Source organism: Ambystoma mexicanum, chromosome 2p (assembly GCF_040938575.1).
Source record: "Ambystoma mexicanum isolate Mex_15411 chromosome 2p, UKY_AmexF1_1, whole genome shotgun sequence".
In the NCBI taxonomy this organism is placed as follows: Eukaryota; Metazoa; Chordata; class Amphibia; order Caudata; family Ambystomatidae; genus Ambystoma; species Ambystoma mexicanum.
This window is the reverse complement of record NC_090923.1, coordinates 1,174,487,407-1,174,503,545: the sequence shown is the minus strand read 5'-3', so window position 1 is coordinate 1,174,503,545 and position 16,139 is coordinate 1,174,487,407. Positions and strand designations below refer to the sequence as shown.

The 16,139-nt window shown below is 48.4% G+C and overlaps 2 protein-coding genes across 2 annotated transcripts in view; one reads left to right on the top strand and one right to left on the bottom strand.

Moving 5' to 3' along the window:
* LOC138567279 (uncharacterized) overlaps nucleotides 1-3,141 on the top strand; it is a 215,709-nt gene extending 212,568 nt beyond the window's left edge. Inside the window, exon 6 of the mRNA XM_069645328.1 lies at nucleotides 2,200-3,141. Coding sequence (XP_069501429.1) covers nucleotides 2,200-2,244 — 45 coding nt within the window. The 3' untranslated portion in view covers nucleotides 2,245-3,141. The remainder of the gene's footprint in view (nucleotides 1-2,199) is intronic.
* The window catches only part of GNL3L (G protein nucleolar 3 like), a 608,820-nt gene continuing 595,522 nt past the window's right edge, over nucleotides 2,842-16,139 (bottom strand). Inside the window, exon 15 of the mRNA XM_069645327.1 lies at nucleotides 2,842-3,365. Within this exon, the coding sequence (XP_069501428.1) occupies nucleotides 3,298-3,365 (68 nt within the window). The 3' untranslated portion in view covers nucleotides 2,842-3,297. The remainder of the gene's footprint in view (nucleotides 3,366-16,139) is intronic.

Sequence of the window (16,139 nt, the reverse complement as noted above, 5' to 3'; positions counted from 1 at the left end):
AGGAACAACTGCCCCTGCTGGAGCGTTCTCACCACTTTAAGGTACCGTGTCCGCCAGGCCTCCCTTTCTAAAGATTGCTACAAGGTAATAATAACTCCTTAACCTTCTGGACTGGGCTGGCCACCTTGACCCTCTAACTGGTCCCTTTCTGTGGTCCAACTCCTTTTTGAACCTTTACTAGACTTTTGTGCACTGCAACCGTGACCTTGGACACATTTTGTTTGGATCCTCTGAAAGTGGATCTGGCCTCTTGAACTCTAACTTTCCAGTTTTACCTTGCCTTCCTCTCTTGTTGTGTTCTTGAAAAAGTGTTGGGATCTGTTTCAATTTGTTCTCTGCTTTTCTCTCCCTTTTTAAAACTATTAGAGTGCCATCTACGTTAAGCTCTCACCGCTGTCTGAAAATAAGTGGGTCTTTACTTAAGACTTGTCTAATTTTCTTTTAAGGGAGTGTATATCTTTTAGTGACCGTGTTTTTGAATTGCTTACTATTAGTGCCTGTGTTTTTTCTAGATGTGGTTTTAAATAAATATTTATATCTCTTTTACACCAAGCCCTGGTCAGTGTTTACTTGTTCTATTGTGTGCTCTTGACCTATTGTGAATACTCTGTATACTGTCAAACTCTTCTTGAGGGAAGTCTGACTGCTCAGCCACAGCTACCAAGTGAATCTGTGTGGTACAGACTGCTACCAAGTGGGTTTACTGCCAAACACCTGTAGTCCTAAATCTTTTGCAGTGGTCCCAGAGGGAACTGCACAGGTTTCTGCCTAACATCCCCCACTTCTGCTGCAGTGATAGCTGGGTGTGTTTGCGTCATGTAGCGGTTTACGTTATGCCTTTTGACCTTTCTGAAAAGCCTGCAAGGTCAGCGGGGATTGGTTAATGCCATTTATCTCATGTTTCCTTTGAGTTGTTTTTAGAGTTTCCTTAACCTTTGCTGCCAAATGACATTGTGAGGGAGTGTGAAATGTATGACCAGTAACATGAACATGTTGGTGGCGACAATACGAATGAACACCGAGGTCTTTCATAAAGCATGTCATGGCGGTTCATGCTTGTCCAGAGGCGGCGTTTTTGCCACTGAATTATAAATAGCAAGCGGTATGAATTCATCTAATTGGAGGAGCGCGCGCAACGCCACAGGTGGTTTTCTCTGACTAAACGGGAATCCCAGATTCCCCCCAAAGCAGCATGCATGCTTTTTCTCAAGGTCTTGCTTAAGAAGCGTGCTCGCACCATTGTAATCCTCTGAAGATCCCAATGCACAAAGCATTTTGTTTTGAAATATTTGTGTCATCATTTCTCCTTTGATAAGGAGCATTGGAATTCTCGTGCCTCCAGACCAGGGGTGGGCTGGCCTATGGGGAACTCATTTCCTGGTAGGCCTCTGCACACTGGACCTTTTTTTGTGTGGTAACCTATTTTATTTCGGATTTTTCTCATAGGAAAAGTGTTGGGCTTGCTGAAAATGTGTAATATGGGGCCACTTTGAACATTATTTCCAGGGCCTGTTTTGGTTCCCAGTCCACCCCTGTTTGTAAGCATCAACTTGGAGGCTTCTTATGGTCAAACATTTTTCCCTAAATTGAATTCTGGTCATCTATTTGCGGTGCTCCTCCCAGTAAATCTGAATAGGTCAAAACCAGCCTGGAGTGAGGGTGAAAAGAGAAATAAAAAAAATGCTTTTAGGTCCTCCTGGACAACCGACCCAAAAGCAAAGCCTAAGTCGCAACATATTTACTTGGCATACAAATCTAATACCTTATGGTTGAACATTGGTAATGTAGGAGGTGGGGGGAGGAGGGGGAAAAGGAGGAAGGGGTGGCTCCATCCAGAGTGACAGCGGTCCAGTCAGTCTTTGAAAACAAGTCCGTTTCAGCCTATGACCTGCTTCCAGTATGTTTCCCAGCAAGTCATGAAGGATGGACAGCAGTCTTGGCAGCCATCATTCACAATTATTAGGACTGCGAGGAGCACAGTTTGTAAGTGAATGCACAGTTTACAAGACGTTTTACTAACGGAGCAAGGTGATGCACATTTAACTCTGGTATGTGCTCTCCGAACTCGGAAATGACACCAAGGCTCTGTAAGCAGGTTTTTTTTATTGGCTTGACTGTTGCAGTAACTCTGCGTCTCTTATGTGAATATGCAGTTTGCAATGTGGTCCTAAACGCAAATTTCTTTCTTTCCTCCTGCAGAGCTCCAGATACAATCTACGGAGTGTCAAGTCTCCTCACTTCTAAAACAGGAGCCAAGTTCATATTTGCTTCCTGCTGTTTTAATACCATTCATTACATGTCTTCTTCGGCCTTCTGAGCTGCCAGGACAAAACCTCTCCTCCTAGCTGTAAGGCCCTTTCCTTCAGAACACAGTATGAACGGGTTGCTCTTTTAAGTACTTTTGTCATTGGCATTAGGGAGAGCGAATAAGTACAAGCTTTGCATACTCATCAATGCACATGTTTCAATTTCCTTCTCCAGATATGCTACCCCACTGAGAGGGTTGCAGGAGTAGCAATGCTGTTGCATGGTGTTGAGAACCCTGTAGGAGAACTGTGCCACAGTGCAGCAGCCTATTCGATGCTTTGGAATAGCTCATGTGCTTCTTCTTTGTAGAAACACTTCATCCGGCAGAAATGTGTTAAGTTGTTGGACAGAAAGCCTGATGGGTCTGGAGAATATCATGGTGAAAGGTAGTTGATGGCAGATTGAACCGTTTTTAACACTGACTGAACTGTATAAGATAAGAACAACCCCAAAAGTGCACTGCAAAAACGTAATGTGTGGAAGGGGTGGTACGAGATCGAAAATGCTTTTTAAAATAAGAAACTGATAGCAAAATTATTAATTTTAATTTATTATTTGCCGTTTAACACAGTTGATGAACTACAGTTTTGCCAAGACATACAGAAAGTTGCAAGGTCTGGAAAACGTATTTCAGGAACTCCATTTGAATGCCACACAGTTGGGCAAGGCTGTGGTCGCCATGTGGATGCTAAAGATCATAGGTATTACTTGATTCATTAAAGCTCTTGTATGATTTGACCAATGAGTTTGGTTATTTTTCTAACCCTCCTCCCCTCATTCTTATTTCTAATGACCGGCTTTGCTAGAATCCTTTCCAACATTACTCCATACATTTCTTTGATGAAAAAAAGGTGCTTCTAGTAGACAGCTGAACCAATAATATGTACACTATGAGAACCAGTCTTTGCACTCTTGGCCCACTGGATGCTTCAGTGTTCACACTGATTCAGACTCCTTCCCCCACGCCACCTTCATGTTGTCTTGGCCTGGCTAATTGTCTGACAATCCAAAGTTCATGGCAGCTGTTAAAGAATCTGAAAGTTTTATTGATAATTTATCTGAAAGAACAAGAAAGCAGAATGAGTTACAATTGGACAAACGTATGCATCACAAACTGTGTTCCACTTAAATGTTTGGTTTCAAATTTATTGATTTCGATTTTTTAAAATTTCAGTTTTATTGAGTTTAAGAAAAAAGACAAAATACGTAAAACGGCATTGGAACCCTCTGTTACAATAAGAACATGTAAAAGTGTCATTTCAATTTGCCCACCGCCCTCCCGCTCCTGTCCCTCTCTCCTCTCCCCCCTCACATTAACAAAGAAATGCTTGCACATGTCCACCTGAACTCCGCTATATTTCTTGAGGGTCAAAAATCTCTTGGACAGGTGTCAATTCCAGTCTGTGTATGGTAACCTCAATGTTGCAAAGGAGGTCGAGGGGTCGTACTCCCCTCCCCCACTTAGAAATGGGACAGTCGCTCTTTCTTTCTACTTATCCGACATATTTTTCACAAAAATCAGATCATTCTATTTCAACAGACCCAGGGTCACCATGTATTGCTGCCGTTATGCATTCCACAGGTATAAGTTCTGAGCCGTGTTGATCCATTCTTTCTTACCAGGAGGGAGCTCCCTCTTCCATTGTGCAGCCAGACAAGCCCTCCCTGCCAAAAGCAAGCTATGTACCATTTTCAGCAACCTTATTTAGTCCCCTTCTTGCTCTTGTAGACCAAACAATATAAATATCGGTGCCCTCTGGATCCCATCCAGGTCCCTTATCCAGCTGAGGACCTTGTCTGAGTAAGACTGGACCACCCCGCATCCCCACCACATATGCCAGTAGCCGGCCCTCGATCCACACTTATGTCAGCACATGGGACTTTGGAACATTCTGGAACGCCTAACCGGGTCATACTGCCATTGGTGCAATAAGTTGATGCCATGTAGTTTATAGTGGCAGGAAATGGATGTTTGGGATGCTCCCCGGCATATCCTTTGCCATGTCTGGGGTGGAAGTTCCATCTTCAAATCTTCCTCCCACCGCTGTCTCAAACTGTCAGAGGGTTCCCTTCTCGTCTCCACCAGGGCCCTGTATAATGCGCCAATCAACCCTATAGCCCAAATTCGGAGCCTAGGATCTTCTCGAAAGGCGTGAGTTCCCTCTGGATTTTCCCTTTCCAATCCTCTCAACACTCTGTTCAATTGTACAAGAAAACCGAGAGCTAGGCCATTCTCTTCCAATTCTATATTGTGATGAACCTACCATCCCTCCACAATTGCCCAACCCTTTCGAGACCTGCCTCGTACCAGCCCTGAAACCTCTCTGGATTTGGAATGGCATCTCTAACCCCCGGCACCCACAAAAGACCAAGTGGTGAGGGTCACATTGTAACGTCCCCCAGCCTGGTTCCTTGAAGCCAGATGCTCCAAATGGTATCCCAAATGGGGTGACTCCTTACCGTATGCAGTATCTTCAACCTAGGAACTCGCAACCATTCCCCAACAGTAGCCAGACGTAAGTGGTTGTTACCAAGACCAACCCATTGCATGTCTTCCTGCCGTCTGAGATGCAGAATCAGGATCCTAGGCAGAGTAGCTTTATAGTACAATTGTATGTCTGGGAGACCCACATCCCCCCAGCCCTTCGAGAGACTCTCTGCAGTGTTGGAGACCTTTGATTTCTTCCTCTGCCAAAGAAATCGCCCTTGGTTATTTTAAAGTAGGAGTCCGGATCTGTATTGGGAGCATCTGAATAAGTAAAGGATCTTGGAGTATTCTCATATTAATCGTGGTCAACCTACACATCCATGAGACAGTCAGTTTTTCCTATTTCGCTAGGTCTATCTCTATTCCAGTCATTGGGAGGGGATGTGCCTAAAGGAGATCCTTCAACTCTCTAGTGTCTGTAATGCCCAGGTAGCTCAGCGTCCCCATACTGACCCGCATGCCCCGGGTTGAGAATCGCCAAGCAACACCATCCCTGCTTCTGTCCAAGGGGAAAAGGACCGACTTGCCCGTGTTTATTTTGAACCCTGCCATGCAGCCATATTCTTCAATCACTGCTACTGCCGCCGGCACGAAGGTCAGTGGGTTTACCACATGCAGGGGCATGTCATCTGCGTACAATCCCAATTTGTAAGTCTCCCTCCCCCCCCATTCCCCCTTACAACAAACCCTGCCACTTGCCTTTCCCATCTCAGCCTATGGGCCAGAGGTTCCAGCGAGAGCACGAAAAGAGCGGGGGAAAGCAGGCAACACTGTCTTGTCCCCTCCCCAGGTTAAACCACCGAGTATCCCCCATTAACCACCACACAGGCCCTGGGAGAGGAGTAAATCGCCATGATACCACTGACAAATCTCTTACCCACCCCTATTTTTGTAAGGACCGCCTCTAGGAAATCCCACTGAACCCTGTCGAAGGCCTTCTCAGCGTCCACAGAGCGGAGAGTCACCCTGCATATCCTGAGCTTCATTAATCCGGTTGAGTGTCTTTCTCATAGTGTCTGCACCCTGTCGCCCAGCTACCAACCCCACTTGGTCAGAATGAACAAGCTTCAGTAAGTGCACCGCCAGCCTCGCTGCCAGGACCCTAGCATAAATCTTGGCATCTATGTTTAGGAGGGAAATTGGGCGATATGAGCCACAGGACCCAGGGTCTCTACTCTCCTTGGGTATCACCATGATGAGGGCCTGGGCAAATGAGTCTGGTGCTCTCCTCGTTTCAATATAATGAAAGAGCAGTGTCAAGAAGGGGAGCAGGGCCGACACAAAGGTTTTATAGAACCACAGGGAGAAACTTTATTCTTCAGGGTCCCTATAGCATCCTTAATTTCCTCACCGGTAATTGGGGCATCAATGGCTCCCGATTCATCCCTCGATATGGACTGTAGAGAAGCTCCCTCGAGATACTAGTCGACCTCTCCTTTGTAGGCCCCCCTTCACTTCTGTACAGGTCCTCGTACAACGAGGCAAATGCCTCTTGAATCCCTTCTAAAGTACCCTCCACAGACCCTTCGCTACTATCGACCTCTGAGACCCATTTCTCTGCCCGTTGACCCTGTAATATTGCGGCCAGGAGACTGTCCGCCTTATCACCTTTCTCATAGAATTTGTTTCAGAAACTGTAGATTGCGGGTTACCTTCCCCTTCTCAAGCAATTTCAGCTCCTCTCTCAGGCCCCTACCCTCCAAAATATGGTACTCCCTCTTTGTGGGAGAGGACTGAGCGAGGCTTTCCAGGGCTCCTATTTTGTCCCTGAGCCCTTTCTCTAAAAGTGTACTCTCCCTCTTCTTGTGGGCCCCCTCCTCAATCAACAAGCTCCTCCATGTGGCCTTCGCCGTGTCCCATACTGTCCCCTTCCCCACCTCACCCGTGTTGTTAATAACAAATTCCTTGATACCACTCTTTAGTTCTACTTTGAAAACCGGGTCCTTCCACAGGGTCTAAATAAACCTCCATTTAGAGTTTCTAGGGCACAGACCTCCCCCCAATTAATGTCTACTGACACCATGTCATGGTCCGACTGGGTGAATCCATGACTCACTGCCACGTCCAATAGGTCCCTGGATATATACAGGTAATCTATTCTTGTGAGAGTGCTGTGTGGAGCAGAATAGAAAGTGAACCCCCCCTCTCCTGTGGGTGGAAGTATTGCCATATGTCCCTCAACCCGTACAACCCCATAGCGGTTCTCAGCTCACCCTCTCCTTGTTTCTGGGGTTCCTGTTCAAGGCAATACCGGCTCTCTGTCCGCACCAAGAAGAGAGCTCACATCCAAGCCTGTGTCTCTGCAGCATCTAAGAACGCGGCCGAAATCTTTAAAATCTGCAAGGAACTGGCCAATCCGCTGCAGTGTCTACCTCTCCTGATCCCTCCCAGGCCCTCTGCACAGCTCTGACTTCTCATTTCATCTCTAAAACTCAGGACATCCTGTCCTCTCTTCCCCTCTCCCTCCTCCCCCTACTCCTTGCTCTTCCTCTGGCCCTTCTTCGGCCACCTCGCCTCACTCCTTCTCTGCCTTTACCCAGTTCTCCCCAGACGAGGTTTCTAGACAAGTCCCATCTATGAAAATCTCGTCAAAACAGGTTTACCCCTGTTCTCCAAAACCATCAAGGACCACATTGACCCCCTGACTCCTGCTCTGGCTGACTTCTGCAACCACTCCTTCGCCACTGGGGTCTTCCCTTCCCCATGAAGCACTCCATTGTGCACCCTCTTCTTAAGAAACCTCTTGCCGACACTTCCTGCCACCCAATCTCCAGCACCCCTTTTCTGGGCAAACTCCTGGAAAAGAGGGCCATATCCCAGCTTAATCTTCACTCAGAAACTGTTGGTTGTCTTCATGACCATCAGTCTGGTTTCAGAGCTGCCAGAAGCATGGCAACTGCTCTCTTGAACATCCACGAAGGCCTGCTCTCCAACACCCCGTGTCCTCATCTTACTCTCTCTCTTCTGCCTTTGACATGGTCAAACATGCCATCCTGCTCAACCGTCTGTGGTAACCTGGGTATCACTGATCAGGCCCTGGCTTGGCTGACTTCTTTCCTCTCCGATCGACCCTTCCAGGTCCAACTTGGGTCCTTCCTCTCCTCTATCCCTACCTATGTATGGTGTTCCCCAGGGGTCTAACCTCTCTCCCTGGCTGTTGAACCAATACCTGGCTCTTCTTGCCCAACGCATTGCCACTCTCTGCCCCAACTTTCAGTGCTATGCGGATGACACTCCGCTCATTTTTAGGCTCCCTTCAGCCACCTCTTCTCCTTCTCTAATCTTTGACCGTCCGTCTGCTATCCAGGAGTGGTGTGCTGCCAATGATCTGCCTTAATCTGCCTTAATGCCAGTAAGACTGAGCTCCTCCTCATTGGCACACCCGCTGCCTCCTTTCCGGTCACACTCTGGCCGGCCTCTTGGCCCTCTTCCTGCTCCTACCTGTGAGGCAAAAAACCTCGGGGTCATCTTCCACTCCACACTCTCCTTCTCTCCTCACATCTCTCACATCTCTAAGAAGTCACACTACCAGCTGCACCTCCTCAGAGGTATTCTTCCTTTCCTCTCCTTCCCCCAGAAGCTCACTGTCTCCAGAGCTCTGGTTCTCTCTAGGCTGGACTACTGCAACATCCTTTCTAAATCTGCCTGCCTCTACTCTTGCCCTCTCCAACTCATCCAAAACAGGACTGAGATTTGTCCTTGGCCCCAAGCCAGGGATCGTATCTCTCTAGGACTGAAATCTCTGCACTGGCTCTCAGTGGCGGCGAGGATCAAGTTCAAAACCATCTGCATTGTCCACAATGCCTTCTGGGACCTCAATAACTTCAACTCTCTCTTCCTAAATATCTTCCTTCTCGAGCTCTGCGCTCTTCCGCCTCCAACTCCCTCAGGGTCAGTCGCTTCTCCAAGCAACGAGTTGGTGGTAGATCTCTTTCTTCTGCTGAGATCTCCCTCTGGAACAGCCTCGCTGCCTCTATGAAACTTGAGGAGAACTATCTCAAGTTCCGGAAGCACCTCAAGACCTTCCTCTTTGCTTCTGCTTTCTCTCCTCCTCTCCCCTGCTGAACTCCTGGCTGAAACTGCACTGGTCACCTGGCTACCCTCTGTTCTCGGGCCCAGGTCCCCTCCCCGCCAGTTGCACACCTGCACTGCCCCCCTGGCAATCCCTGCACTGTGGGCTGTTTCTGTATCCCTACAGCCCGCTACCTGCACTCGACACCTGATGTCTGCACTTACTTTTGCACCTGCCACCAGTGGCCGCACTTCCCATTTATTATTTATTTACTGTCTATCCTATGGACTGCACTCCCCCCTCCCACTTTTACCCCCTCCCCATTCACTTGCGTGATTTCAAAGTCACCTGGCCTAGTAAGATTGTTGTCTCTGGCTTCCCTCTGTTCCCCTCCCTTGCCTCGTCGCACCTTGAAACACTTGTGTATAGGCGCGTTATAAATGCCATATCATATACCTTCACGTCTAACCTGCCTGCCCAGACTCGCATCCATCCAGATGTTGAAATCACCCCTAGGATAAGATGTCCCTGGCACTCACCCACCACTTCCTCTAGAGTTCTTTGCAGGATTCTTTTCTGCCCTGGTTTGGAGCATATATCGTTGCGAAAGTAAACCTTATTTTCTTGATCAGGCCAGAGATCAGCACGGCTCTCCCTTCTAAATCCGACCATAACTTCGTCACTTCCATCCGAAGCCCTTTACGGACCAGAATCCCAACCCCTGCCTTCCTGGATATTCCTGACACCCAATATTCACTTCCTATAAGGCCAGAAGGGATCCTCCGTTTGTCCCCTCTCTGGTATCTAGTTTCCTGGTGGAATAAGAAGTCGATCTGCGCCCTTCCAAATTCCCTGGCAACCAAGGACCTCTTGGTGGGGGAGTTAAGCCCCTTAACTTTCAGTGTGCATACACGCAGACTGTCACCCATCCTGACTCGACATCTATCAGCCATGACCTATCTGCATGCCCGAAGTGAAGCTTCGAACAAAGGCGGACCCCCTTGAAGCAAAGAGCTCAATTTCCCAAGTGAACACAACACGAGCCAATGTGTGTAACCTAAAACCCCCTCCGTCTCCCCTTTCCAATCCCCCCGTTTCTCCCCCCACCGGCGCTCGGTCCCTCCGTTATCATCACTAGGTGAGCCCGACCCACCAAACAAGCCTGCAACCCAAGCCTCGCTTTAGGCACCTCAAATTCTGGTGCCCCCACCCTAGCCCAAAACCTAACACATTGCAAACCTGTCTAAAACTTTCTTAAGCTCCCCCGTAGTGCAAACTGTGACCACCCCTCAGGTTATCGCCATCGGCCCAGACCATAAGTAAAGTTTCCATGGACCACCTTAATGCCATCTCTGGGGGAGTACTCGGGATGCATCGGGGGGAGTAAGGGGGAGGTTCAACTACATGAATTTCCTTGAGCCCGGAATTCTTCTCCTCTTTGGTCCCTTAATGCGCCATCCTCTGTCTCCCCTCTGACATGAACCTGTGCCTCTGTCCCTCGAGCTTGAACAAAATAGAGAACGTGAATCCCCATAAGTACCACACCCCTTTCCCATTCAGCCACTTTGTCAGGGGTAGACACAGCATTCTCTTTGTGAGGGTCAGAGAGGACAGGTCCTGAAAGAATGCAATTCTCGCCTTACCCAGCAGCACCGGCCCCTGGGGCTTCTCCAAAATCTTGAGCCTGTCTGGGTAGTTGTGGAAGCATGCCAGAACTGATCTCTGGCCTCCGGACAGACCACCAGCCCTGTGGACCCTCTCAAATTTAGTTTCACAGATCGAGTCGTCTTTGAAGAGGCGCTTTGTAATCTCATGTATCATTCTCTGTTGTTCTCTTTCGGTCTCCCCGTCTTTTTCTAGGACCCCAAAGAACCAGAGGTGGTTGTTCTTCTCGCGATTCTCAGTCATCCACTTTTAACACCATTTCAGCTTCCTTTCTCTCCAGTTCGCCCATCCTTACATCGATTTGGGTCTCCAAGGTGTCCAGTGTGGTTTGGTGATGTTCTACCTGCTGCAGCCTCTCCTCCCTTTTATCGTGTCCGACGCTGATCTTGTCTACTTTGCCTCCAATATAGGCCCTCGTATCTCTAATTTCCTCCATTATCGAGGCAACGTCCCTCTTTGTCACCATTGAGTCCCCACTCCCGGCATCGCCCTCTTTTTTTTTTTGTACTCCCTTTTCGACTTGCTCAGATATGCGAATTCCATACTGCTCAGGTATGTGAATTCCACAAGTCGGGATCTGGGCTCCATGCAGGAATGCATCCGGATAGAGAACCTCCATGTAGCAGGCCCTCCGCGAGCGCCAGATCACCGGAGGGGGAAGGGTCTGAGAGGGAGTCAAACCTTCGCAATGCCCAACAGCCTGTCAGATCTCCGAAGAAGCATGGTGGGCAGCAAGGCTCTAATGTGCCCCCAGTCGGGAATCCCGGGACTTGTTCAAGATCACCAGGCCAAGCAGCTCACCAAATGTCTGTCTCCAACCCGTGGTTCCAGGCAGCCCTCTTACTCCAGTATGTCACTCCTCTTGCTGTAGGGTCTGGGCAGGCAGGCACACGCCCCAAGTACGGGGGCCACACACCTCCACTCCAGCCACGTCTAGGGTCTCAGGGCCTCCGGGGTTTCGATGTCTGTGTACCTCCCCAATTTCCGCTTGTCCGCGATATCCAGAATTCGGCGAGGTGGGCAAGTGCCCCAGTCCAGGGGGCCCTCACGGCACCCTACGCTTCTCAGTAGGAGGACCCCAGTTGTTTTCCAGCACCCCAGTGCTCTGTTCCCGTTTCCACCTCCACAAAAGTCAGAAGGGCCCTAGGGCCAGGGTAGGTAAAGCGGGCACTCGCCCCAGGTCTGGGAGGCACACCTTGCGGCCCCTTTGTAGTCCCTCTTCTGCCTCTTGCGTTCACCGTGGCTTGAAAAATAGTCTTACTCTTTACATCCTTGTTAGCAGTGGGTTGTGTGAATTTTATTAGGGTGAATTTTGTTTCACTTCAAAACTATATTTTTCCTCTGTCCTCTGGGTCATATTGCACCCATCCAATGACAGTGCTCTCCCTAAGCACCGCCTCTGGCAGCCATCTTCAGATTTGGTAAGCACGTAAAGTGGCAGTATGACCAAGTTCGCCGCTGTGGCAAAAAGATCGATCAGGGGTCTGCCCTATTTGACGAACAGGTGGTCCACCTGATCTTGACAAAGGTTGCACTCATGGCAGGAGCACAGTTCCCTGCTGAGGGAGTCTGCCATGGTGTTATTGACACCTGCCAGGTGCACAGTGACGAGCAACATCCTCTGTCTGATGGCCCAGTGCCACAAGTCCTGAGCTTTCTTGGAGAGTGCTCGTGATCGAGTGCCCCCTTGCTTCCAGATGTAGAACATGTTGGTGGTCAGTGAAAACCCTCACCACCTTGCCCTTCAGAGACGGCAGGAAAGACTTGCGGGCCCAGACCACTGCCTGTAGCTCCAGGATGTTAATGTGTAGATCCTACTCCTGCGGAAGCCACAGACCTCTGGCGTGTAGACGTCTGGTGTAAGCCCCCAAACCTTCCAGAGAGGCGTCCGTGGTGACCATCTCATGGTATGGAAGGGTTTGTAATCCCGTTCCCTGGGCGCACCCCCCCACCATACTATCGCCCACCAAAAATCCTTGTTGAGGGATCTTGTCCGCAAAGCTCCCAGACACTGGTATCCAACGTACATCCAAGAAATCATGTACGAGTCGCATCTGAAACCTAGATGCACCACGACATCATGCCCAGCAAGGATTAATGGCCCTTTTCGTGGCAGTCGACAGACGTTGCACCTTCCCTTGAATGGCTGCTAGCCTCACCTCCGAGAGTGAAGCCAGGCAAGCTACCGTGTTGAGTCTGGCGCCGAGGAACAGCGCATTCTCTGATGGCATCAAGCAGGACTTCGGATAGTTTACTGAGAACCCCAGCTCTGTCAGTAGCCAGACTGTCTCCTTCGTGTGCTCGTCAGCCAGTTCCCGGGAGCGGGCGTGTATCAGCCAATCGTCCAAGTACGGGTATACATGTATGCCCTGCAGATGCAGATGGGCCACCACTGGGGCCAGGCCTTTTGTAAAAACTCTTGGGGCTGATTTCAAGCCTAATGGTAGGACCTTGAACTGGTAGTGCTTGCCGCACAAACCGTAGGAGCTTTCAATGTTTCCTGTGGATGGGGACATAGAAGTACGCGTCCTCTAGCTCCAATGACGTAAAATCCCCTTTCTACAGTTGGCCGAGCATGTGCTGCAACGTGACCAGTCTGAATTTTTGAGACTTCAGGTACTTGTTAAAACGGTGCAGGTCCAGGATGGGACTCCAACCCCCTGTCCAACCCAATTACTCAGTCACTTAGCATGTACTCCCTGGGTCTTGCCTACAGGTCACCCTGGCTACCATTGTATATCGCCCTCATCATCACATTAGGAATACAACCACCCAAAATAAGCACCAAAGTTAACACTCGGAGTCCTCGCACCACGTCCTATTCCACCCATCGCACCTGCCCTATCATGCTCAACACACAACAACCCAATCCTGGACTTAAAAATGACCCACTATCCAGATAGCACCACTCTACAAAAGCCATGCAACACTACAGACAGAAACCTAAGACTACGTGCTCGCCTGTCCAAACTGCATGAGCTACCAGCCAAGAAAGCTGAACTACTAAAATTCCAAAATAAAATACAGTTACCTTTGAAGGGTATTGTAGAACCCACCAGAAATCAGCCCAAGCCCAACAGACCCAGAATAAACAACTCCAAACAGACAAACAAAGGTAGTCATAACACCACCTGTCTTAACTTAGCAGACCACAAACCATATCTCAAAGGTGCACTTAAACGCCAGGTCGCTAGTCGCATACGCCACAGAGATCTCAGATATCAGTGCCACAGACAACCTAGACTTTTTGGCCATCTCAGAATCCTGGCTACATGATGCGGCTGGCCCAGCCCTATCACTAGCAGTCCCAGACAACTATACAATCCTACACGCGGACAGACTTACCTCCCGAGGTGGAGGTTTAGCAATCCTAGCTAAAACTAGCCTGAACATGAGGATCATCACTACTACCAATATGCAATCCTGTGAATGCCTTACGGTCAAAATAGCCATTGCCAACTCCCAAACCCTAAACATCATCCTCATCTACAGACCACCAGGTCCTATCGGAACCTTCGCTGAGGACATCTCGACATCCCCGTCCAACAACCTAAAAAATACATCCCAAACAATAGTGCTAGGAGACTTTAATCTAGGCTATAGTGACAACAAGGACACCCAATCGACAGCGATTGCTCTGATCCTGAAAGAGCTGGGATTCTCCCAAAAAGTTGAATTACCCCCCCACAACAAAGGTTGCATCCTTGATTGGATAGCAGAACATAATTGCGAAGTAAATATTACAGATTCTGTACCGCAGATCTGGACTGACCACCACCTGCTATTATTCACAGTGACAACCAACCGGGCCACTGCCCCGTCCTCACCCGCCCCACCTCTGCCAACGAGAAATAAAAAACTAATGACAGCAGAAAATCTGATGCCTAATATAATACCTAAATTGAACTCACTACCTGACAGCATGGACCCTAATCTGTTAGTTGAACATTATAATGCAGCCATGACCTAAGCCCTGGATCACATAGCCCCGCTCAAACTAAGAAATAGCAAACCAAAAAAACACCTCAATTCTTGGTTCACGCCCCATCTAAAAAATCTCAGGCTGGCCAAAAGAAAACTTGAAACTATTTGGAGACTTTCCCCATCAGTCAAAAATAAACTCAACCTCTCCAAAGCCTCCTCCCAATACAAGAAAGAAATACTATTATCCAAACAAGAAACCTACAATACTAGAATATCCAACTCAAAATCTAGTGTCAAAGAACTGTTCAGCATTCTGAAAGAATTAGAAACACCCATTGTACCCCAAGAAAACTGTACCAAGGATAAAAAACGGTGCTCTAGCATACAACTTGCTTTAACAAACAAAGTAGCAAATCTACAAACCAAAATTGCCATCAAGAAGGCATCGCTAACACCACACATCCCTCAGAGCTCACCACCACAGCCTAAGTTGGGAGCCAGATTCTGCTTTTCTAAGGTATCGATCATAGAGGTAGAAAAAGTCATCCTGGGACTTAAACCGTCCAACTGCAAAGGCGACCAATGCCCAGCACAACTCATCAAGGATGCTGCGAGAGAACTATCGCCATTTATTACCAAGCTAATTAACTCCTCCTTTACCTCAGGTTCAGTACCGATCAACCTAAAAGAGTCCTGGGTACTTCCACTACTAAAGAAGCAGACCCTTGACCCTGCCATTCCCACTAACTTCAGGCCCATCACGACTGTGCCCTTTCTTCTAAAAATTTTAGATAAAATGGCTTACCTGCAAATTCAAAACTTCCTAGAGTCTAACCACCTACTTGGAACCCGTCAATCAGGATTCCGCCCGCAACATGGGACTGAGATGGCGTTAATAGACCTCAAGGCCCAAATAGACGATTGCAGAGACAATGGCCAAGCGGCCTTACTTCTCCTCCTGGACCTATCGGCGGCATTCGACTTAGTGGACCACACAGTCCTCTGTAGTCACCTCGACTCGGCAGCCCACTTCTCAAAATAGGCCATAATTTGGATCAAGTCGATCCTGAGTAATCGGACAATGAGAGTCTTCGCTCCATCAGCCTCAGCAGATCCAATCCCCATAACATGCGGAGTGCCACAAGGGTCTTGTGTGTCACCCACACTCTACAATGTCTTCACGAAGCCTCTCTTCGATGAAAAGGATCATCTGGGTATCGCCTACACCAACTACGCAGACTATACCCAGATCCTCCTCCCACTCCCAGGTGACTACGCCAAGGACCTGGCCCTAGTGAACAGGATCTATAGCATCGTTCAGGCATGGATGGCCACACATGGCTTATGCCTGAACGATGATAAAACTGAGCTTATCATCCTGGGCACCACTACCTATATATCCAAACTCAGCCCTGATTACGACAACTTCATTATCGATGGGAACAACATAAAAGTATCTCAACATAAAAGTATCTCCCCAGATGTAGTTCCTGCCAGAAGGCAGGAACTACATCTGGGGAACCAGGAGTGAGTATCCAGCGCACCGCAAATCTAACTTGCACATGAGATACCCACTTTAACATTTTGTCCATTATGTACGATTAATTTGCTTTGTTTGTTTTGTTTATTTATAATGTGCGCTGGACCATGAGGTATCTGCGCGCAATACAAGAATATGCATTTTCTTAGTTACACAGAATATATACACAGGTACAGCAAAAAATATACAGTGGTCAGTATGAA